This window comes from Hemicordylus capensis, chromosome 4, assembly GCF_027244095.1.
Source record: "Hemicordylus capensis ecotype Gifberg chromosome 4, rHemCap1.1.pri, whole genome shotgun sequence".
Taxonomy (NCBI): Eukaryota; Metazoa; Chordata; class Lepidosauria; order Squamata; family Cordylidae; genus Hemicordylus; species Hemicordylus capensis.
In genome coordinates, this window is record NC_069660.1 from 254567635 (window position 1) to 254591691 (window position 24057).

Genomic DNA, 24057 nt, shown 5'->3' on the forward strand with positions numbered 1-24057 from the left:
ACTGAGATGCTCTCTTTCTCTGGATCACTAGACAGGGTCTTAAGGAACTGGCTCTTCCCGAGGAGGAGCCACCCTGCCCTCTCAAGTCAAATTCAATTCAAAGTGCTGCCTTTGATCTCTAAAGCTCTTTATAGTTTGGCCCCAGAGTATTTGAGGCCACCTTCTCCCATACAAAACTGCCCACATGCTAAGATCTTCAGGTGAAGGCCTGCTCTTGGTTCTGCCAATTAAAAAGTAGAATTAAAAGAATATGGTTGATGGTGACTTCAGACAGGACTTCCTTGGTGGTGACTCCCCAACTAGGACCCCCTCAGGTGCAAATGGCCTTATGCTCTGTTCCCCTTACCACAAAGTGAAACACTGTATTGTCAAGAGGAGAGAGAAGGCATGGTGTAGGGCTGAGCGGCGGATGGAGGAGCAGTTGCTGAGGAGGAGGAGGAGACTGCACTGTGGCAAAATGTGTGGTCACTATTTTTCAAGTGTTTGGATTTGCAAGGCAGTGGGGTACTACTCAGTTTAATTTCTAGGATTCCCGCCCCCCCCCCCCAATGTTTAGACTCTTTGGTGTCTAATAACCTTTCCTCATAATGAATCCCTATGAGGATTCATTACACACCAAAGAGTCCAAACACCTCAAAAATTCCTAAAATATAAATTGAGTATCCAGTGGCTTGCGGGTTGGGGGGTATTTGACACATGGGATGCCACTAATTCCCCACCCCTACCCACAAAGCAGTGGGGCAAAAAAGGACCAAAAAATGAAGTTATGTAGTGAAGACACCTAAGAAACTAATCACTTCAAAAATTCCTAAAAAATAAACTGAGTACCCCAGAGAGAGAGAGAGAGAGAGAAAGAGAGAGAGAGTGGTTAACACATGGCAATTGACAGCTGGTACTGTCCAATGACAGTCAAATGAACAGAAGAAATGAAGGCATATAATAAATCCTCACAGGGATTCATTATGAGGAACAGTTATTAGACACCAAAGAATCGAAACACTTCAGTATGCCTAAAAAATTAACTGAGTACCCCACTGCCTTATAAGCCACCTAATAGTGCAGTGGGGAAATGACTTGACTAACAAGCTAGAGGCTGCTGGTCTGAATCCCCACTGGTATGTTTCCCAGACTATGGGAAACACCTATATCAGGCAGCAGTGATATAGGAAGATGCTGAAAGGCATCATCTCGTACTGCACAGGAGGTGGCAATGGTAAACCTCTCCTGTTTTCTACCAAAGACAACCACAGGGCTCTGTGTTTGCCAAGAGTCGACATGGACTTGATGGCACACTTTACCTTTACTTTACTCCACTGCCTTGCATTGTGTGTGTGTGTGTGGGGGGGTGTAGTTGGCACATGACAGCAGTTGGCACTGTCCAATGACAGTCAAAATGAACAGAAAAAATGAAGGTGTGCAATGACTCCTCATAGGGATTAATTATGAGGAAAAGTTATTGTACACCAAAGAATCCAAACATATGAAAAATAGTGCCCGCACATTTTGCTCCATAACTGCACTTCTACAAGGGCTAGAGCTAGAGCATTCATTCATTCATTCATTCATTTATTTATGAAAGTTGGGGATCCATGTTAGGGCTAAGATAGGGCAACTTCGAATCCCCATTATTTCCTATGGCGGAAATATACAAAATCAGTAAAAACTAAAAAGAAAATCATTAAAAATCAACCAAGTGCCCCACTGCCTTGAAATTTGGATGGTAGGTGGCACCCATGGGGACCTACCCACAAATTTGGTGCCCCAGGACCTTTATAAATGGTCCAACTTGATCCGAATCCAAATTGAATCAAATCAAATCAAATTCAAATCGAATCTGAGATGATTTGGGGGAAGAGAGACAGACACAAAATGAATTTTTAAAAATCGATTCATCCACATCCCTAGTTATGAATTCAAAACTAAAGTGACGTAAGAGTGATCAAATGAATTGTGCCATAAATCTGATGTGGAGAAAAGCCTACAAAAGACTGAAAAGCAAGTTATGTGGGCAAGCACAACTTTCTGGAATTCAGTACAGCACAGGAGAACTTCGTTAATTGCAGACTTGCCATCCGCGGTTTCGCGTATCCACAGTTGGGTAATAGACACCCAACCTCGGCATATGCGGGGGGGCGGGCACAGACTCATGTATCCGTGGGTCGGAGGTTGGCCATCAGGCAAGGATTCCCCTTTACAAGTAAAGGGCTTGGGTTGGAGGGGGGCGAAGGGAAAGGAGGCAGCATTTTACACTAAAAAACAGCTACAGATGGTGGTGGATGCAGGGTATTTTACCTTTTGAAAATCGCTGGCAACGGTGGGGATCAGATAGATCCATTGGGCACATTTGCAGACGGATGAGGAGCAGGGATCGCGGCTGAGGCAGCAACCAGGACCTCTTCCCCCTCCAAGCCTCTCTTCAAACTGACTGTGGGTGCCAGTCTGGAGAGGCTTGAAATGGGCTCCAGACCAGCACCCACAGTCAGTGTGAAGAGAAGCTTCGAGAGGGAAGGAGTCCCATGTTGCTGCCTCTGCCAAGATCCCTGCTCCTCAGCTGCCTCTGCAGCAATTTTAAAAGACCAAAATGTGCCCGGTGTATCTATCCCATCCCTGCTGTTGCCGTCACCTTTGCGGCGATTTTCAAAAGGTAAAATGTCCTGCCTCCACCGCAATCCTGCCATCAGCTGCGAGTTTTAGATTTTCACTGGATTTGGGGCCATTTTGGGGGCCAATTTATTTAAAAATAAAAATCCCGTTTGGCCCATTCACCCCCGCTTAGGAACCTAACCCCCGTAGTTCCATAGCCCCAAGGACCCAGTGTTCACGGTTTCGGTATCTGCAGCACCAGCTGGGAACAGAACCCCCACGAATACCAAGGTTTTCCTGTACTCACAAAAGCTCAAGTTGTATAATATCTTTTTTTCAACTTGAAGCTGCTTACAGCATTTATTCATGAGAGTACAAGTTACTCTAATTATTAGAAGTGGCTTAGACTTGGCTTTTTCAGAGTGATACAATTATAAATTAAGAGTGACGGCTCTTGAGACACTCTTCTCTATCTCTCATTACGGGAGATATTGTCCCCTTGATACTGGTTCAATGCTGAGTATGCATTTACACTGCTCTTTATTCTGACTGAAGTTCAGCTCCTGCTTATTCAAACTAAACTAAAAATCCCTTACTTGTAAAAATCAATCTGCTGATAAGAAAATGGCAATGATGAAGAAGCCTCAGATGATAGCAAGCAGCCTGTTTACATAAGTAGGCAGAGAATATGGGTTAGAGGTGAAATGACACCCATTAAATAAACAGCTGCTAATTATTAATCTAGAGTAGGAAGTACTTTGATTTCTACAGATTAATGTCAGCTGTCCCATAGATATTACTACATTAAGTAAGGTTAATCAACTCTCACTGTTCTATATATGTCTCCAAATAATGTAATTAATAATCCAGAGATAGAGTTATACTCCATCATTACCTGCTATAATCATTTTTTTCTTGCTCAGTCATGTTCTTCAAAAGGAATTCTTTTAAAGTACAGGTATTCTCAAGCCATTCAATCAGTCCTAGTCTGAACAGGGGGGAAAACCCATGGTTTATAGGTAATATGGCAAAATAAAAAAACTATTTGACAAAGAGGGGTAAAATATATGCAGAATGCAAGTTAGATTGGTAAATGAATTTGTAACACATTTATTTGCTGCTTGTTAAGGACTATCAAAATGTCTCAGGGTAGGTTTTAAATATACACACAACATAAGAGAAAGCAGAGGGTAAGGTACAATTTGAAATAATCCCTCCGTTCTACTGGAGCAAATGAAATTTTGGAATTGTATGTATCCATCTTATAAGGGATTGTCCTGTTGTCCAAAGCACTGCCTAAATATTGTGATTGGCACCCAATATTGCCTTGGATGCCAATTGAAATTTTGATATTGAAATTTTTTTCACTTCAGATTTTGAAAGGCCGGTGCTCTGGCTTCAGGTCTAATTAAGCCACATACAGAAAAACAACACTGGATTTACTGTGAAGTGTTCTTCTACTGAAGATGGAAGGTATCCTAATCACTGGTTGTACAGTGGTCCCTCGACTTACGAACTACTTGACATCCGAAGTTTTCAACTTACGAACAACAAAAATGACCAGAAGCCGTTGCCGGTTTAGATGCGGCTTCCTCGACTTATGAATTTTTAGATGCGGTTTCCTTGACTTACGAATGTTTCCAGACCTCTGTGGGTGCGCTTTTCGACTTACGAAAATTTCGACCTACGAACGTGCGTTCGGAACGGATTAACTTCGTAAGTTGAGGGACCACTGTACTTGCTCCAAGCAGACAGGGCTGATATCAATCAAAGTGATTCCCAGAATGCTGTGGGAGTCAGACCCGCCCACTTCTGAGCTGTTGCAGCTTCAGAGAAAAAACAGAGCATACAGCCAAAGAACAACAGATGGAAGAAAAGCAGAAGATCCACTAGCACTTTCAAAAGAACCTGGGAATCACCACAACCCCCTACATATCACATTGAAATATCAATGTGATCCGAAACTATAGGTGGGCCTGACACCCTTCATCCACTTTGAATACAGAACCCTTCATGTGGAGTCCAGCCAGAATTCCTTTCTTGCACAGCAAAGGAGGGTATAATTAGAGGAGGAACTAGAAAGGTAGAGGTTCTGAAGAGACATTTAGGAATTAACCCACATGGCTGAAGACTGCATCAGCTAAGGAAAATGATTTGTAGTATATAAAAAAAGAGAGTGATGGAGGCCCAGGTTAGCCATTCTACAGATTTCTGAGAGAGGAGCATTGGCTGAAAAGGCTGCTGAAGTAGCAGTACTGTGCATTGAATAAACCTATAGATACCATGAAGGCAAGAGACTTGCAAGCTAGGGAAATGCAGGCCTTTATCCTGTGGGAGAGAGAGTGGATTTAGATACTCTGTGGCCTACAGTTCTTGGATGGAAGGGCACAAACAATGAGTCTGAAGTCTTTAACATACTGATGTAAATGTTGAGTGCCCTTCTAACATTGAGGGTGTACCATAACTTCTTGTTAGGGTGAGTAGGGGAGGAGCAAAAGAAGGTAGGATCATGTTCTGGGACCGATGGACCAAAGAGCTGACCTTTGGGAGGAGGGTAGGGTCTGTCCAAAGGACAACACTGTCAGGCTGGAAAAGACAGAGTTCTTTATGAACAGAGAAATCATCCAACTCTGAGACTGTGAGCTGATGCAAAGGCCACAAGGAAAAGGACCCTCCAAGAGATCAGTTTGAGATGTCTGAGAGGTCAAAACTGACCAAATGGCCCAACATTTTGATCAAGACTGTTAAGAACACTTTGAGCTTCCAGGAGCGAAACATGTGGACCAGTGAAGGTAGTGATTCCTGTGGCATTTCTAAGGAAGGATTTGAGGTATGGATGAATAGACAAGAAGTCCTGTCAACTGGGCTTAAGTACAGTGGAAAGAGCAGAAGCCCGACATCTAAAAGATAGGAGACCTCAATTTGGACCCTCTTGAAGGATATCCACTGGAGTGCCCAAATGAAGTGACAGCATGGAATATTCTGCTTCATCTGGTCTAAGGTGTGGTGACTAAAGCCAATCCACTATTATGCTGGCGTCTCTGCTGAGATATTCTGCTATTAAAGAGGCCAGGCAGCACTCCACCCAAAGGAGGATGCAAGCCTCTTGAATGAGATATCATGAGCTGGTTCCTTCCAGACAACTGATGTGAATCTTTGTTGTTGCATTATCTGCACGTGCTAGGACACGACATTATTTGGATGGCTGGAATTCCTGGAGTGTGAGTAGGATTGTGTGAAGCTCTAGCCAGTTGAGGCTGTGAGGCACCATACTGGGGGCCCCACCCACTCTCTGACACGTGCATTGGTGGTGATCTGTATTTCTGGGGGTCTTTGGGGTGGGCACCCCCAGATAGGACTAGAAACAGCCACCACCTCAGAGAATGGCAGAATTCATGGTGGAATGAAAAGGAGAGGTGAAAGAATGCAATTTCTGTTTGACAGGACAAGTGGCACTGAATGGAACAGGAGTGCCACCTGGCCCAAAGAGTGCACTCTAAAAACTCTGTCACTGAGTCAAGAAGTGGGATATCATCAGGCTGGCTACTGTTCGAGAGTAAAATACCTGGGTATGATGCCAGATCTTTTGCTTCTTTCTAGGGATAAAAGAGAGTGGCTATTCAAGTGCCTATCTGTGACCCCAGATGGTGAATTCATTGTGAGCGTTGAAGTAAGCTCTTATTAACGTTCATCAAAAAACTGTGGCACAGAAGGCAATAAAGAATTAAGGAGACATTCGCTGTCCACTGATGTGAAGAGAGGGGGACCAGATGAGCAGGTTGCCAAGAAATGGATCCCTTGGACTTGCATGGCTGCCAGAAGTGCCAACATAATTTTGGTGAATACTCAGGAACAGGTGAAATGAAAGAAACACCTATGATTTAGGAGGATAAGCCTCTGAAATCTAGTGATGCAAGGAAACCTGGTTGGATTGTTTCCTTGATTGTGTGGTGTTTCCATGTGAATCTTGTGCTTGATCATCTTGCATGTGATCAGTTGAAATGCTTGAGATCCAGTGCTGACCTTCCAGATCAGTCTTTCTTGGGCACTAGAAATAATATTTCTAATAAACTGCCCATATTGAGTGTGTACACTTAAGTCTAGGAACCAGGGATAAACTGGGACTTCGCCCTTCACCCTGCTGCCCAAAGGAATCCCTAACTGAGCCAACTGACCTGGTCATGGAGTTGGTGTCTCCTAGATTTGTGATGATGGGCTACTTCAATGTTCACTTTGGGACCAGTTTATATCAGGTGCAGCTCAGGAGTTCATAGCAGCCATGAAAACTATGGGTCTATCTTAAGTGGTCTCGGGGCTACTGGTCACATGCTTGATTTGGTCTTTTGTTCTGATCATGATGGTGTTCCATGGGTGGGGACTCCTGTTATCTCCCCATTGTCATGGACCGACCACTACTTGGTTACAGTCTGGCTTGCTGCCACAACCCACCACTTCAGGGGAGAAGGATCTTATTAAGATGGTCCACCTGAGAAGGTTATTGGATCCAAAAGGATTCCAAGAACCCTTGGAAGGGTTTATAGTTGGTTCAGCCAGCGATTCTGTTGATGTCCTGGTTGAGACCTGGAATAGGGAACTCACTCGGGCAATAGACACAATTGCACCTAAGTGTCATCTCCAAGCTGCTTCAAGATTAGCTCCATGGTATACAGAAGAACTGCAGGAGCTGAAGCGACAAGGTAGAAGACTAACGTGCAAGTGGAGAAAGACACCACTAGAATGCGACAGGTTACAACATAAGCACATTTAAAGATCTATGTTCTTGTAATACAGATAGTGAAGAAGGCCAGCCGATCGCCGCCCTTCTAGGCGGTGCGGCTTGTTTGCCCTCAGCCCCGCCTCTAGGAGCACGTGGCACTGGGAGCCAGCTCCTATTGGCCCCGACGCGTCTCCAGAGGCGGGGCCTACAGCAGCAAGCCGGCAGCGCGCATGCGCCGGCTCAGTCCTTCTTCGGTTTGTGCAGGGGAAGGAAGCTCTCCGGGCGAGCTCCGAGGCCGGCACTCCACGTGGCCAGGCCTTCTTGGAGCGGCTGCGCCTGGGGGCCTCGGCTAGCGCCGCAGTAGCGGCCAGGAGCAGCGGCCGGCCAGGAGCAGCGGTGGAGGGCTTTGAAGCCCAGCTGCCTCTGGTACCGGGGCGGGCCGAGCGGCCTGTTTGCGGGCGGCTTGCCGCGGGCCGAGCAGCCCTGTAGCGGGCTCTTAAGCCCAGCCGCCTGATAATGGGGCGGGCCGAGCTCTTAAGCCCGGCCGCCTGATAACAGGGCGGGCCGAGTGGCCCTGTAGTGGGCAGCCCACTGGGGGCCGTCGCGGCGGCTGGGGCATTAAGCCTCGCTGCTCCTTTGGGCCCAGCGGCCCATTACTGAGGGCCCACCGGGGGCTGTAGTGGCGGTCGGGGCTTTTAAGCCCGCCGCTTTTTGGTGGGCCTATTGACCCATTAGTGGGCGGCTTGCCGGGTGGGGCTGTAGTGGTGGTCGGGGCTTTTAAGCCCGCCGCTTATTGGCGGGCCTATTGGCCCATTGGCGGGCGGCTCGCCGGGTGGGCGGCTGAGGCTTTTAAGCCTTGCTGCTCTGGAGGGCCGGGCGGCCCATTAGCTGGGACGGGCACTGGGGGCGGTAGGCCCAGCTGCTTGAGGGGCCAAGTGGCCCATTAGCGGGGGCCCCGCCGGGGGGGGGGCTTTGCAGCGGCTGGGGCTTTATATGCAGGCCTTCCTCACTTGCCCAGGCCTTCCTCGCTACCAGGGGTAATCCAGATCAGCTGGTTGGAGCAGCTCTTTGCCTGGACCACCCTCAACGCAACAGGCCGGTCACCCAGCCCGAGGTTTGGAGCGCACGACGGGCGTGGATTTCGTGGTAGCGAGGGGTGCGGGATGGCTCGGGGAAGGCGGCAGGGGTCATAGCCACCATGGGCCCAAAGAAGGCCCCAGTTAAGAAGGGCGGGAAGGCCCCAGCCATAAGGGTGGTAAGCCCACGCGGCCTGCCAAGAGGCCTAACATTCCCGAAGAGTCCTCAGATGAGGAGGGTGACCTCGAGCTGGGGGCCATCAGGGCGCTTATCGCTCGACTCCAGGCCCTGGAGAAGCAGCGCACCACCCCAGCGGGGGATGATTCGGGTGGGGGGCCTTCTGGGGTGCCCCCGCACACAAGAAAGGCATCCAGGGCAGACAAGAAGGCCAAACTGATGCAGGGTTTTGCTGAACGTTTGGCAGCACTAGAGGCGGTGGCGGGACCATCCCCGGCGGAATCGGGGGGAACAGGCCACACCAGGCGGAACCAGGGCCGGGCGATGGTGGTGAGGACCGCGGGGACGACAGGAACGACGCTGGTCAGTCCCCGCAAGGAGCGTGGCCATGGGGCTTGCCTTACAATGCCCCCTGCAGGCCATACGGGTGGTACCCCGGGCCTGTCAACTGGGCGTCTCCGCACGCCACCTGTAATCAGGTCTGGCGGGGGGGCTCGGACTGGGCCCCCCAAGGGGCGGCAGCTCCGATGGGCACTGCCTGGCACACTGGCGACGGGCCAGTCCTGTTGGGAGATAACCTCTTGCCGGCGGTCAAGGAGCAGATTTGGAGGGGTGAGTGTATGGATATATTCCAGCTACTATTCAAAGAACCTGAGCCAGTTGAGAGGGACGGGGTCCAGGTGAAAGACAAAGAGAGGACAAGAAGGAAGCCCATTGAACACAATTGGGCCAATTGGGTCTCAGGGTTCACAGTCTACATGGGCGTGATAATGCAAAAATACCCCGAGAGGAGCCCAGCGCCCGTTAAGTACTTTGACATTATCCATAGGTCCTTTATGGACTTCGCGGGTAATGCCTGGGAGCGCTACGACCAGGCGTTCTGGGAGCGCGCTTCCAACAACGCAGGGATCTCATGGGAGAGGTAACACCCTGAGCTATGGCTCCAGATCATGACGCCCGCCAGGCCTCTGGTTGGCGAGCGCTCAGACAGCGGTCACCTCATTTCCAAGACTCCGGCAGCGTCAGCAGCCTTGGCTGCGGGCGCTCAGGGGGTTCAAAGTCCCCTGGTATGCTGGGAATTTAATAAGAATGGGAAGTGTGCACGCTCTTCGTGCAAGTACCAACACGACTGTGGTTTATGCGGCGGGCGACACGCTGGCCTCTACTGTCAAAGGACCAAAGCCCTCAGGGGCAGGGGGGGCTACCAAAGCTCTGGAGGGGAAAAGGGCCCTGCAGCCGGCCACGGAGCTGGTGCAGGAAAAGGGCCCCAGCCCAATTAAAATCCCGGTGCTCCGGAGGCTGCTGCGCGATTACGCCGATAGGGAGCGCGCACGCTACATAGAAGACGGTTTTGTGGAGAGCTTTAGAATACCATGCCCATCCAGATGGGCCCATAGCTTTGCCCGCAACTTAAAGTCTGTGGAGGAAATGGAACACATAGTGGCAAAGAAGATTGCTAAGGAGGTGACGCTGGGGAGGGTGCTGGGCCCCTTCGCCATGCTTCCGCTGCCAACCCTACGGGTATCCCCGTTAGGCTTGGTCCCGAAGAAGGCGCCAGGTGAGTACAGGCTTATCCACCACCTGTCCTACCCAAGAGGTACCTCGGTCAACGATGGCATACTGGCCGAGCTTTGCTCGGTTCGGTACACATCCTTCGATGAGGCAGTTGCCATGATCAGGGGTTGCGGGCCACGGGCCCTAATGGTGAAGTATGATATCAAGTCCGCCTTCTGCCTGCTGCCCGTGCACCCTGATGACTTTGATCTTTTGGGCTTTGCATTTAACGGGGGGGTACTACATCGATAGAGCTCTCCCCATGGGATGCTTGGTCTCCTGTGCGGCCTTTGAAACCTTCAGCACTATGCTGGAGTGGGCATTGCGCCGGGTGGCGCGGCTCAGCTCTTCCGCTCATTAGCTGGACGACTTTATTTTCGGAGGAAGGGTGGGATCCAGCCAATGCTTGCACCTACTGCACACATTTAGAGCTCTCTGTAGTGATTTGGGGGTGCCCCTGGCGAGGGACAAGACAGAAGGGCCGACCACGAAGCTCACATTTTTGGGGATTGAGCTGGACACAGTAGGTCAGCTCTCAAGCCTCCCTGAGGACAAACTCCGTACCTTGAGGGAGCTGCTCAGGGAATGCAGTGGGGCCAGGAAGGTTACATAACGCCAGTTGCAGTCGCTAGTGGGCCACCTTAACTTTGCCTGCAGGGTGGTGGCCCCCGGTCGCCCCTTCCTAAGGCGCCTGTGCGACGCCACGGTAGGGTGCACTCGGCCCCACTTTCTCATTAGGGTGACAGCCGCCATGAGGAACGATATGAGGCTCTGGCCTACTTTTCTGGATTCCTTCAATGGGGTGTCATTCTGGCGGTCCTCCCAGCTTCTCAAAGCGGACTTCCAGGTGCAGTCTGACACCGCGGGCGGCCTCGGCCTGTACCTTTGGGGGCGCTGGTGCGCAGAGCGCTGGCCGAGCGAGTGGTCCGAACAGGGAATCACAAGGGACCTCACGTTCCTGGAGCTCTTCCCCATTGTGGTAGCGGCGCACATTTGGGCGGAGTCCTTCAAGGACTCGGTGGTGCGGTTCTGGTGTGACAACCTGGCCGTGGTCCAGATCATCAACAACCAAACCTCTAAGTCGCAGCGGGTTATGGGGCTGGTCCGCGCCCTGGTTCTGACCTGTTTGCGCCATAACACACTCTTCACTGCCCAGCATGTTCCCGGAGTGCAGAATGAAGTGGCAGACGCCCTGTCTCGCTTCCAGATGCAGCGCTTCCGGAAGCTGGCCCCCGGAACCGCCAAGCAGCCCGAGCAGGTGCCCGAATGGTTGTGGAGCCTTGGAGTGTAGAGGCGTTTAGGGCCATCCAGGCTTCCATAGCGCCCAGGACACGTTTAGCCTACGACAAAAGGGTTAGGGCCTTTCTGCAGTTTAGATCGCAGGTAGGACTTGAGCATGTCTGGCCAGCACCACCGGAGCATCTTATGCAGTATCTGGTGCACCTTCGGGCCAGGGGGCTGGCGGTGAACACCTTGGCCGGCCACCTGACCACGCTTGCCTTCTTTTCAAAGGCTAGGGGGCTCCCCGACCATTCGGGGGACTTCAGGGTGAGGCACATGCTGGAAGGCTGGGCGAGGGAGATGCCTGCGCAGCCGGACCGATGCAGACCAGTCACTCCTGAGGCGTTGCAGCAGGCCCTGCGGCAGCTGGATGGGGTTTGTGCATCCCCCTACGAGGAGGCCCTGTTCCGGGTGGCAGCACTGGTTGCCTTCTTCGGAGCCTTTAGGGTGGGCGAGATGTTCCCCAGGGGCAATCACGGCCCGACGGGCAGGGTGCTTCAATTTAGCGACCTTAGCATGGGTGCTTCCCACGTGGTGCTCCACCTTCATTTCTTGAAAACTGATCAGAGGGGCAGGGGCCAGAGGGTAACCCTGCATGCGGCAGACGATCTGGGCTTGTGCCCTGTACGAGCACTGGCGGCCTACATGGCGGCCAGGGGAGCGGCCATGGGGTGCCTCTTTGTCCACGACGACGGGTGCCACTTGACCCAATTCCAATTCTGGGCGGTGATGAGGAGGGCTTTTGTGGCAGCTGGTGTGCCCACGCAGAACTTAGCCTCCCATTCCTACCGCATCGGGGCAGCCTCCATCGCTGCACACATGGGCTACTCAGGCCCGGAAATTCGGCGGCTGGGCAGGTGGCGGTCAGTGGCCTACCGCAGATATGTGCGGTAGGCGAGAGCAGGGGCGCCCCCCTCCCAACCCAATTCCCGTTCCCACTGAGCTTGCCTCCTCATTGCCATCGCTAGCCTTTGCTACGTTTCACTCACTATGTTTCTTCTTTCGCACAGGGCCGCAGTCGACAGGGCCGCAGTCGGCCAGGGAGCGTGCCAGAGTCCTCATACTGGGCCACTCTTTCGTTTTCTGGGCACATAAGTGGGCGCAGGGCGCCGACCCTGGAACGCAGCTCGGTCTGGGGCGTTGGGCCACGGTGGATTGGCTTGGTCGGCGGGGCATGCGGAGGGCCCAGTTCCTGCCGATGCTGCGCAAATTCCTCGAGGGGAACCCTGCACCGGATATCCTGCTGCTGCATTTTGGGGGCAACGACTTAGAGAGCCAGTCAGGCATTTCACTTTCAAGGCAGATTGTCCAAGACCTGGCGGTCGTCTTCTCTTGGTGCCCTGGGCTGGTGGTCATTTGGTCTGACATCACCCAGCGGAGAGTTTGGAGGGGTGCGGGTAAACAAAACAAGGTGGATAAGGCCAGGCGAGGGGTAAACACGGCTATTTCACGCTCCCTTGCCTCTGAAGGGGGCGGTTGCATTCCGCACGACATCAAGTTTTCACTCCCCCTTTTGTACAGGGGTGACGGGGTACACCTGTCCCCCTCGGGCATGAGGTTTTTTCTGGATGACCTGCAGCTGGGATTGGCTACTGTGCTGGTAGGCTTGTGGGGCGGGCGGGGCGTCAAGCTAGGCTGACGCCTGCCGTGGCGGGCACAGTGCGGCGGTGAACTGCAAAAGCGGTGCGGCACCTTAGGTAAGCTTTTAGCTGTAAGGAGGAGGGGCGGATCCCTTGAGGCTTGACAGATCAGGGATGATGCTTTCCTCCTACCTCTCTGCAAGCGACATCCTACTGTATGGCTTGACAGCGTTGGACGGGTGGTGTTAATTGTAGAGACCTGACCTTAGGTCGGTGACGAAGGGCGCCCCCTTCCTGAAGGCGGGCCGCCTGGAGCCAAGGTGTCTGCGCCATGGGCTTTAGGTCGGGGCGGCCACGTGGTGGGCCGACCCATTAGGGACCGCACTGTTGTTTGTTGAACACCAATCCCAGCTGCTGTGCCCTGCGGGCACTATGGAAATTGTTACCCCTAATAAAGTGGCCAAATGCACTATGTGTCCGTGTCTCCTTGGGTCTGGGTGCAAACACTTCTTTGTTGCTAGTATTGCATCTGCAAGTTCACGTCCAGCAGAGTTATCTAAGGTTGTGAAGGGACTAATTCAGGTGCCTTCTTCGATGAATTCCAACTTGAATTCAGTGTCCTTCAGTGTCCTGCTGTGATGCTTTTAATGAGTTTCTCTAAGATAAAGTCTCTTGCATTCGGGTTCACCTGGATACATGTATGATGGCAGAGTCTGCTGAGGAGGTATCCAGAAACTCCTCTTGCCTAGTTAGATTGGATCAGTTTCAGTTTGTGACTCCTGAGAATGTGGAAAAATTGCTTGGAGTGGTACAGCTTATTACCTGTTCTCTCGACCCTTGGCCAATTTGTTTTATATCATCTGGTGGGGATTCTATTAGAGATGGCCTTGTTAACAACATAAATGCGTCTCTCAGGGAGGGAAGGGTGCCTCCTTGTCTTAAGGAGGCAATTATAAGACCACTTTTGATGAAGCCTATATTAGACTGCTCACAGCTAGGCAATTATAGGCCAGTCTAACCTTCCATGGTTGGGCAAGGTGATTGAGTGTCTCTCAGCTCTAGGCAGTCTTGGAGGAAATAGATTATCTGGACCCATTTCAAATCGGCTTTCGTGTGGGCTATGGGGTTGAGACTCCCTTGGTTTGCCTGATGGATGATCTCCAATCGGAAATTGACAGGAGAGAGTGCAACTCCGCTTGGCAGCTTTCAATACCATTGACCATGGTATCCTTCTGGATCATCTGCAGTGGTTGGGAGGCAGTGTTTTGCAGTGGTTCCGCTCCTTTCTCTCGGGGAGATTCCAGATGGTGTTGCTGGAGTCTACACCTCCTCTAAATGGGAGATTTTGTATGGCATCACCCAGAACTCTATACTGTCTCCTATGCTTTTTAATATATACATGAAACTCCTGGGGGAGATCATCAGGAAATTTGGTGCTGGGTGTTACCAGTATGATGATCGCACCCACTTTCTCCATGTCCTCTTCATCAGGGAACAGCGTAACTTCCCTAAATGCCTGCCTGCGGCAATGGGCTGTAGGAGGAAGAACAAGTTGAAGCTGAATCCAAGCAAGCCGGAGGTACTCATTGTGGGGAGTCGTAACAGGAGATGGGTTAGAGCTGTCTGTTCTGGAAGAGGTCACACTCCTTCAGAAGGAACAGGCATGTATTCTGGGAATACTTCTCGACTCAGGCCTCTCTCTGGTTTCTCAGGTTGAGGCAGTGGCCAAGGCTGCTTTTTATCAACAGGCTGATATATCAGCTATGGCCATTTTTGGAGGAGCTGAAAACAGTGGTACATTTGCTGGTAACCTCCAGACTTGACTATAGCAATGCACTCTGCATAGGGCTGCCTTTGCATGTAGTCTGGAAACTGCAGTTGGTACAAAATGCAGCACCCAGGTTGGGCTCTGGGGCAACCCAAAGAGACCACATCACTCCTATCTTAAAAGAATTAAACTGGCTGCTCACATTTTCCAGGCAAAATATAAAGTGCTGCTGATTACCTATAAAACCTTAAATAACTTGGGCCCAGGGTATTTAAGAGAGCACCTTCTCCTTCAGGATCCCTACCGCTTAATAAGATCTTCAGGAGAGATCTGCCTGCAATTGCATGCAGCTCATCTGGTGGTGATTCAAGATCAGGCCTTTCCTATAGATGCCCCAAGGCTCTGGAATGAACTCCCTGTTGTAAGAGCTTCCCCATCTCTAGCAGCTTTTACAAGCGTTTTTATTTCATCAAGCCTTCGATCAGCTGTAAAGTTTTTTTTAATGGTTTTGTTACTGCTGTTTAATTGGTTGTTTTTAACTGTTTTGATGTTTTAATTTTTAAATGTTTTTATTCTGGTTTTATTATTTTTGAACTGCCACAAAACATTTGTATGAGGAGGTATAGAAATGAAATGAAATGAAATGAATAAATAAAGTAATAGACATTGGAGCATATTTCCATTAAGGGCACTGGTTCAAGTGCATTGATCTGAAGAAAATGTATTGCCCAAGTTGTGTGGTTTGTAGTCCTTGGATCGGGAGACTATAAAATGATCCAGCATGTAACCATTTCGTACAGTGTCTATAACCCAAGGATATCCACAGAGAGGTGCTTCTTCCTGCACCAATGAGAAAAGCTCTCCAGGAGGCTTGGTAAATACAAGATGTGGAGGAGCTATCACCATCACCTTAGTGAGAGTCCTGCTCCTGTCTCAGGGTTCTTTGGAGAGGGAACCAGGCCCAAGGCTGTTCGAGCCTACCTTCTCGTCATCCATGCTTTTGGAATAAGATAAATAGTTGGCTCTCTCTATCCCCCACCCTTTTCCTTTTGACTCCTTCCCCTCCCCAATTGTTGAAGGGAAGGGCTGGAGGAAAATACAGGCTGAAGAGGTGAGGAGAAGAATTTGGATGGAAGAGTGGGAACTCTTCCTAAGCCTTGTTTACTAAGACAGGAACTTGGTGGGTCTACCTCCCAGGGCATTCTGGGAACCACTTTGATTGACATCAGCCCTGCCTACTTGGAGCAATGGGAGGTAGAGCCCACAATTGGTATATCCTGCTCCACTCTGTAAGAATGAGCAGGGAGCGTATATTGGCAATTCAGGGATAAGTTTCCACCTCTCATTGAAACTGCTTGCTCTTTCTTCAGATGTCCACCTTACACCTTTAAAACTTGCATTATATATTTGTTACTGTCCTTCCTTCATAGGAACACAGGAAGCTGCCATATACTGAGTCAGACCATTGGTCTATCTAGCTCAGTATTGTCTTCACAGACTGGCAGCGGCTTCTCCAAGGTTGCAGGCAGGAATCTCTCTTAGCCCTATCTTGGAGAAGCCAGGGAGGGAACTTGAAACCTTCTGCTCTTCCCAGAGCGGCTTCATCCCCTGAGGGGAATATCTTGCAGTGCTCACACTTCTGGTCTCCCATTCAGATGCAACCAGGGCAGACCCTGCTTAGCTATGCGGACAAGTCATGCTTGCTACCACAAGACCAGCGTGACAGTCTCCCTCCTTCAATCCTTACAAGAACTCTGTGAGGTAGGTCAGGCAGAAAAACAGCAACTCTTACCTCAGAAGAAGGTAAAGTACCTTTGCGGTGAACAAATGAAAAAACACCAGCATTTATACATAGGAATTTTGTGCCTAAAAAGTATCCCATATGGAGTATTGAAAAATCTCTTGTCTAAGAGTAAAATATAGTAAAGAAACTGTGGCTGACATTCTGCGCACTGCAACACAAGTGATTCTGAACCACCCACACTGCTGCAGGTGTCTAAAGCAATGTCTCTAGGATTGCACAAGAATGCTCTTGTGCTAGTACTTAAATTGTGCAGTTGCACTTGTGCAACACGATTTCCACTGGAAATTATGGAAGTATCATTACACAAGTGCAATTGCACAATCTGAAGAATTGGTACAAGGTCGCTCCTGTGCAATACCACAGGCTTTATTTTAGATGCCCACAGCACCATGGGTGATTCTGAACCATGAGCGTTGCACTGCGTAGAATGGCAGCCAGTATTTGCTTTAATGTTTTAGCTAGCTTCACAATGATAATTCCTGGTTATATGTAGTTAAAAGCATGAGTTTTTAAATTATTGGTATTGATAACACTATAAAAGATGCTTTAAGCCTTTGCCTATATGATGGGTATGCTAGACATCTGTGACATTTCTTCTACTACTTCCATTACAGCACACAGGCTACATAAGAGTGCAGCAAATACCTACCTGGTGGTCATTGGTATAACCTGGTAAGTTTTTAATTGCATGTTTCTTTGGCTGCAGGCAGCATCTTGTGAAAGGACAGTGTTCATAATGTCAAAGAGCTGCTCAATGCGCTGATCTTGCCGGAGATCTTCCCCTCCCTTTACAAGAAAAGGATACTCCCGCTCATCACTGCCTCTGATAATTATACGCTTTGGTTTCCTGATGGATTCCATTGTTTTTATCTTGGACAGAATGGGGAAATAAAAGAAAAAGTTCTGACTTAGAAAGGACAATCAAGTACTGCCAAATAGGAAGCTCACAAGAAAGCTCTTATTTTACTGTATAATGCGAGAATACAGAAAAAATAATATTCTAGTTTTTCATCATTTCATATGTTGGTGGCATCTGCTTACAATCACCAACCATAACACAAAATTATATTTTAAGGTATAGGTTGTTGGTATATTATGATGATCAGAAATAGATTCAATTGACGATTAGTGGGGGAGGGAATGCTGGATAATTTTCTTACATACACGAATTCTCCACAATGTTAAGCAATAATATACTGTATTATATTAACATATTAAACATACCCGTTCATCAAATCCAGAAATGTTTGCATGGTATTCTGGCAATGGCTTTCCTTTACCATCATATTGACCTGAGTAGGTAAAAAGTAATCTTTTAACTGTGATCTCTCAAAAAGTTTATTTTAGTTAGTGCATACAGGGAGTCCCCAACCTTACAAACAGGTTGCATTCCAAAAGTTCATTTGGAAGTTGGATGTTCATAACTTGCAATACATATAGTTCCTATGAGGTATGACTCATTTGTATGTGTGGGATGGCATTTGTAATTTGGAAGCTTCATTAATTTAATATGTTATGGAGCATTGTTTGTAAGTATGGGTCATTTGTAAGTTGGGTGTTTGTAAGTCAGGGAGTGCCTGTATTTAAGGTAGTACTTTCTTGGTTAAATAGGTGGGAGCCAACTTCTTCAAGACACAATCCTTGCAGAAAATCCCAGTGACTAAAGGCTTTGCTGGTGTTGCGACAAATGTGCACTCTCACCATGGGAGAAGCTGTTTTAATGGTGCTTCCCTCATGGTTCTGTCTATCCTAATTATGATAGCAAAACTTCCTGCCTGCCCCCTACCCCCAAAAGAATTTGCCAGCATGGATAAGCTTGCTGGAACCACATGGGAAGCCCTTTCACACAAACAACTTCTCTCACAAGATCTTACTTAGTTTGTGGTCCTGACAGCAACCACATCACCAACATGATATACTGAAACCTTAGAGGTTTTTATTTTGGAACATCACATTTTTTACTTATTATTTCATTTCATATCTTGCCCTTTTAGTTCCAAAACTGACTACAAAATAATTAAAAAGCACAGATTAAAATGATAAAACCAAATACAACATTTAAACAGTACAAGTATATAAAACACAAAAAAGCAGCAGAAACACTCTCTAAAAAAAGCAGTGTCATAATCAAAGCCGAGCAGTATAAGCATTCAAGAGCATTCATAAAGTGTCAGGTTTTCACTGCCCACAAAAAGGTAAGCAGTGATTGGGTCAGCTGGACCTCTCTTGGGAGGGAGTTCCATATTTGCAGCATTGCAGCAAGAAAGGCCTTGTTTTTCATGTTTACCTACCTTGAGGTGAGAGAATACAGAGTAGGGGCTAAGGTGTTGACTGAACCATACCCCAATGTATGTGGGATGAGCAGGTCTTCAGATATCCTGACCCCAGACTATTTTGGGTTTTTAAGAACAGCACTAGTGCTTGAATTGGGCCCACAAACAAACTGGTAGCTACTGCAGTTGGCATACCTCAGACTTGCATGCCCCATGCAGTGACCCACAGTTTAAAACATCATTCATTCATTCCTATCAAAACTTCAGCCATACTTTATATTTTTGACACTTAATACATGTGGAGAAACAAGAATAATAATAAAGTAATAACAGATCTCCAAAATAAGAGAAAAGTTATTAGTACAAAAACTTCTAAAATCAAAAGATTAGAAGGGGTTGGGGGAAGACACTTCTGAAACTGGTACAGCTGTGGAACAAAGTATAAAGAAGGTAGTTGTAATGGTGTGAGACAGAAAATATGTCAGAATTCATTCCCTTATAAGCGCAATAAAGTGGGGCATAAAAAAAAAGGAAATGAAACTGAAATGATTTAAATTAAAAATCAAAGTAGCTATTTTTCTTCAGTTCACCCTATTGAAGGCATAGCTTACCAGGAACTTCCAGTTCATGCCTCAAGAATTCTGGTTTGAATTCACTCATCCAAGGTGAATACTCCTTCAAATTCCCAGGTTCTTTCTGCCATATTTTCATTGACGAGAAGAGAGAGTCTGCAATATTGCTGAAGACACTGGCTTTCATATCTAGCAGCTTGAAACCATTTTTTCCAAAATGACTGTCAAACTCCTTCCCAAATTTCTGAAGAAGAACATTTATTTATTAGAGAAGTGTTAACTTCATTATGAGCAAAATATTTACACCAGTAAATCCCTCAGTATATCTGAATGATCATGGTGTCATCTTTCTCAAACTGCTCCAGCTTAACTTTCTATTACACATTTTGACTTGCAGGTTTTGCAAGGTGTTGGAAATTAAGATTTAACATTTAATTCAGAAACTTCATTATTTTCATTCTTTTCTGTACATCAAAAATATTTTGATATAAAGATGGGATATCAATACATACCTGAATAAATCGCTTTCTGAACATTCCAAGACCTGGAGTATCCTTATTTCCCAAGTTTTGGTACATTCCATCATACAACTGCTGAATTTTATTTGTATTTCTCTTTGTTTTTGTCAGTTCATTTTTGACATCCTCTGTCCAATCCTGTTAATTGAGAATAAATACTAAACATTCTGTTCTCTTACTGTATTTAAATAGAGGACACAAGTTTAAATATACTGACTACTAATGAAAATTAGGCTGAAAACAGCTTCATAATTAATGGGATTTTGTTATGTGGGATGCCCTGAAAACTCAAAAAGCACAGTATAAGTGCTAAGTATCATAATTTACAGCATCCCATAGTATTTGACTATTGTACCCTGAAGAGCATTGCAGGACCGGAAAGTTGCTCCAAGGCATGGACAAAATCTTGCATCACTCCTCCTCTGTCCAATTTGTTCTTCACCCTATGAAAGAAGAGATAATCACAACTGGAAGGAAAGCAAAAACAAAAACTGCAACAGATGATTCTTGTCTGCTTTGGGAACAGATAATACAGCTCAACTGATCCATTACCAAAAAGACTTTGTTGAACAGAATCAGAGAGAATGGAAAGGCTAAAACTTAGTGTCACATACATTAGAACATATTCAAAACTGGGTTTAAGGCCTAATTGATAGAAAGAAGGAACTGCATAGAGACCACTAAAAAGTAATCATGTAGAAACTACTTTGCATGACACACTGTTTATGTTCAAGCTGCTGGCTATATGGATCCGTTAATTTTCTCTGAATCCCCACAAATTCTTATTTTGGGCTGACTGGACACATGTAGTGAAACCTGGCAGCTACACATAGCAAGCAACTAAACACAAACAGCTCCCTACACAGAGAAACACTTCATGCTGTTGCATTTAAATGGGCTATCACAACGGGTAGCATGTTTTGTATGGCAAGCCTATAAAAAACAGCTCACAGTCCCTTTCTAATGTATCACATTATTCCGTTCCAACAATCCTTTGTAATCTTTGTAAGCCACCTCAAATGGCAGAAGATATTTTAAATACTGTAGAAAATACCCTGTGGTCCTTTTCAGAGACTCACATATTCCTGTGTGGTTTGAGCAAATATAAAGTTATTCTCCCCCTGCTAACTAAAGAGAATCACCTCGTTAAAAAGTCTCCTCTTTGCTCAAAGGGAGGAAACTAAGGAGAGGCTCCAGTGTTCAATGGACTCTCTTACTTTTGGAAATAAGTTATTGATCCCTTTAAGGAATCTCTTATTGTTGGGGTGGGAGAAAACAGTGCACTTGTCTACTGTTTCCTCTAACATGGATTCCCAGATGTTGTTCACTACAACTCCCAGCATCCCCAGCTGCAATGGCCTTTGACTGGGGATTATGAGAGTTATAGTCAATAACATCTGGGAATCCGTGTTAGAGGGAACACTGCACCTGACCTAACCTGGATGTCTAGCAGAGAGTGCGGCCATATGAACCTTGATGGACGTATTAGATAGCCCTGATTGCTTTAGGCTCATCAAGTATAGTAAGATCTGTTTGAAAGAGACACTGTATGGATCGAAATCCTTGGTAGCTGCATAGTGCGTGAACGTCTTCCACTTGCACTTATCGTTTCTTTTGGTTGACTATTTTCTTTCTTTCAGGAGAAGTCATCTAATAATTTGGCCTACAGGCAGTTGGGTTCAGCACTTCATTGTTGCAATGGAAGATGAGGCCTGACCACATGAGAGGAGGTCTGGGCACTGCGGGAGGCGCTGGTGTTGACCCTGTGACAGACGTAGGAGGTTGGGAAACTAGGGAGAGCAGAATTCACAGAGTCCCTTCTTGCAGTATTTTGCTCACAATTTTGGAGAGCAGGGGAAAGGGAGGAAACAGGTAGTATAAATGTTGTTTCCATGGCATCTGAAAGGCATATCCCATGGAGTCTTCCCTATGCCCTCCCTGGAGAAGTAGAGTTTGCACTTTTTGTTGTTTTCTGTTGTAAACAGGTCTATCCACTCTGGAATTGACCAGTTGAAGGTCTACTAGTACTGGATGGGATAGCAAATAGGTCTATTAGTTCTGGAAGATGTTGTGAAAAATTTCTGGCTTTACCTCCCACTTGTGCGGGGCACAGTGGGGAAGTAATTTGCCTAGGGAGCAAGAGGTTGCTGGTTCAAAACCCTGCCGGTATGTTTCCCTGCTTGTGTATCAGGCAGCAGCGATATAGGAAGATGATGAAAGACTGCACGGGAGATGGCAATGGTAAATCCCTCTTGTATTCTACCAAAGACAACCACAGGGGTCTGTGGTGGTCTCCAGGAGTTGACGGCACACATTTTGTGCTGTTGGAAGAAGTCCAGGTTCCTGTTCAGGACAGCTGCCAAGGTGTTGTCCACTCCCTTGATGTGCAGGGTGATCAGATACATATGATGGTTTATGTTGTAGTGCTAGATTGAAGAGTGACCGGGAGACTGTCCCTCCCTGGCAGGTGATGTATGCAATTGCTGTTGTGTTGTCCAGCAGAAGCTGTACCACTTGATTTTTTAAAGAGGGGTAGGAATGGTTTTAGAGCATGTAGCACTGCTAGTAGCTCCAGAAAAATTATGTTTAGAGATTGCTGCTGTAAGGTCAATTTGCCTTGGGAATGAAAACTCACACAATTGGCTCCCTACACACTGATGCGAGATTTCACTTGAGGTACTTCTGAGGTAAAAGCATCAGGGTGTGTTTGGACTGGTCTTGGGATTTAGCCCTTTCAGGCTGCCTCTGCCGTTGGTTGTATGGCTTCTTGACACTGTATTTGAAAGACTTCCTGAAGTCTCTTCTATCAGATTGTTTGTATCGGTATTTTTGCCTGTTATAGCATTTGAAAGGCTGAGAAAAAGTTGTTGTTTGAGGGATCAACATAAATGTTCTCACCATGCATCATGACTTTTTCAACTTTTCCATGGTCTCATCAGTTTGGGTGCTTTAGAGAACCTCCCCTTCAAATGGTAAATTTTTACCTGAATTATATAGGATTTTGTTTCCTCCATAGGATTGTTGAACGGTGAGGCAGCAACATTTTCATCGAGGGAAGGATCAGAGGGACTCTCAGTTTGAACAGAATCCTCCTCAGAGGAAGAAGTGGAATCATATTCCTCTTCAGAGTGTTCTTTTTGTCTTTCAGGTGGTTGTGGAGCTGGAGAATGGTGTATAATTTAACTTGGCAAAGAGGCACCTTTTAATGTGGTGATTCTCTTTATTTAGCAGGGGGAGAGTAACTGGCCCTATCCACCCCCAGCACAGTATCTCCAGTGACTGTTGCTGGTGTCTATCTTATGTTTCTTTTTAGACTGTGAGCCCTTTGGGGACAGGGATCCATCTTATTTATTTATTATTTCTATGTGTAAACCACCCTGAGCCAGTTTTGGAAGAAAATATAGAAATATAAATGAATGAATGAATGAATGAATGAATGAATGAATGAATGAATGTAGTAGTAGTAGTAGTAATTGGCGCCCTAGGTGCAATTCCAAAACACCCAGAAGAGCACCTCAACACTATAGGGGCCACAGAAATCACCACCAGCCAATTACAAAAAGCAACATTACTGGGAACAGCCTATATTCTGCGACGATATCTATAATAATAACAGCAACAACATTGATAATAAAATTCAGCCATCCCAGGTCCTTGGGAAGGACTCGATGTCTGGATAAAACAAACCAGTCAATAATACCTGTCTGACTGTGTAAACAATAATAAATTATAATTATAATTATTATTTCCAAATCTGGGTCTGTCAGGTGAGTAATAGTGGAGATCTTCTGTACCTCCTTCACAGGGGGCACAACTGGGACCTCAGGTCTTTTGAAAAGGGATCCAGAGGTGGGTTTAGTTAAAAGCCCCTGAGCTTTAAGTTGCCTCTCCAGATCACCCCTCAATTTCATGGTCTTCCACATTCTGTAATTTTCAAAGTCATATGGTAGGCCAGGTGATGACAAGAGAAAGGGGTCCCTATGGCTTCTGTGGCCCCTAATGTATCCTGGGTCCAGGGCCCCTGGTGAGCTCCAGTAGTCCATGGGTCTGGTTAAAGAGGAGTACTGAGGGCAGAGTGGTGGTATCTCTCCCTCCAAGGGTAGGAGGGGGAACACCAAGGTGTAGGGTGGATAGGAGAAGCTGAAGGAGTCTT

At 47.3% G+C, this 24057-nt stretch overlaps 1 protein-coding gene across 6 annotated transcripts in view; it reads right to left on the reverse strand.

Annotated features, from left to right (window-relative positions):
* The window catches only part of PRKDC (protein kinase, DNA-activated, catalytic subunit), a 208749-nt gene that overhangs the window by 8254 nt on the left and 176438 nt on the right, over nt 1-24057 (reverse strand). For 5 of the 6 annotated variants that reach the window (XM_053249047.1, XM_053249045.1, XM_053249051.1 and 2 more), the window contains 6 exons: nt 20260-20347; nt 19899-20042; nt 19426-19630; nt 17766-17833; nt 17191-17411; nt 3479-3571 (listed from right to left, as the gene is read on the reverse strand). In XM_053249047.1, the coding sequence (XP_053105022.1) occupies nt 3479-3571; nt 17191-17411; nt 17766-17833; nt 19426-19630; nt 19899-20042; nt 20260-20347 (819 nt within the window). The remainder of the gene's footprint in view (nt 1-3478; nt 3572-17190; nt 17412-17765; nt 17834-19425; nt 19631-19898; nt 20043-20259; nt 20348-24057) is intronic. The other variant, XM_053249046.1, reaches the window with a different exon arrangement.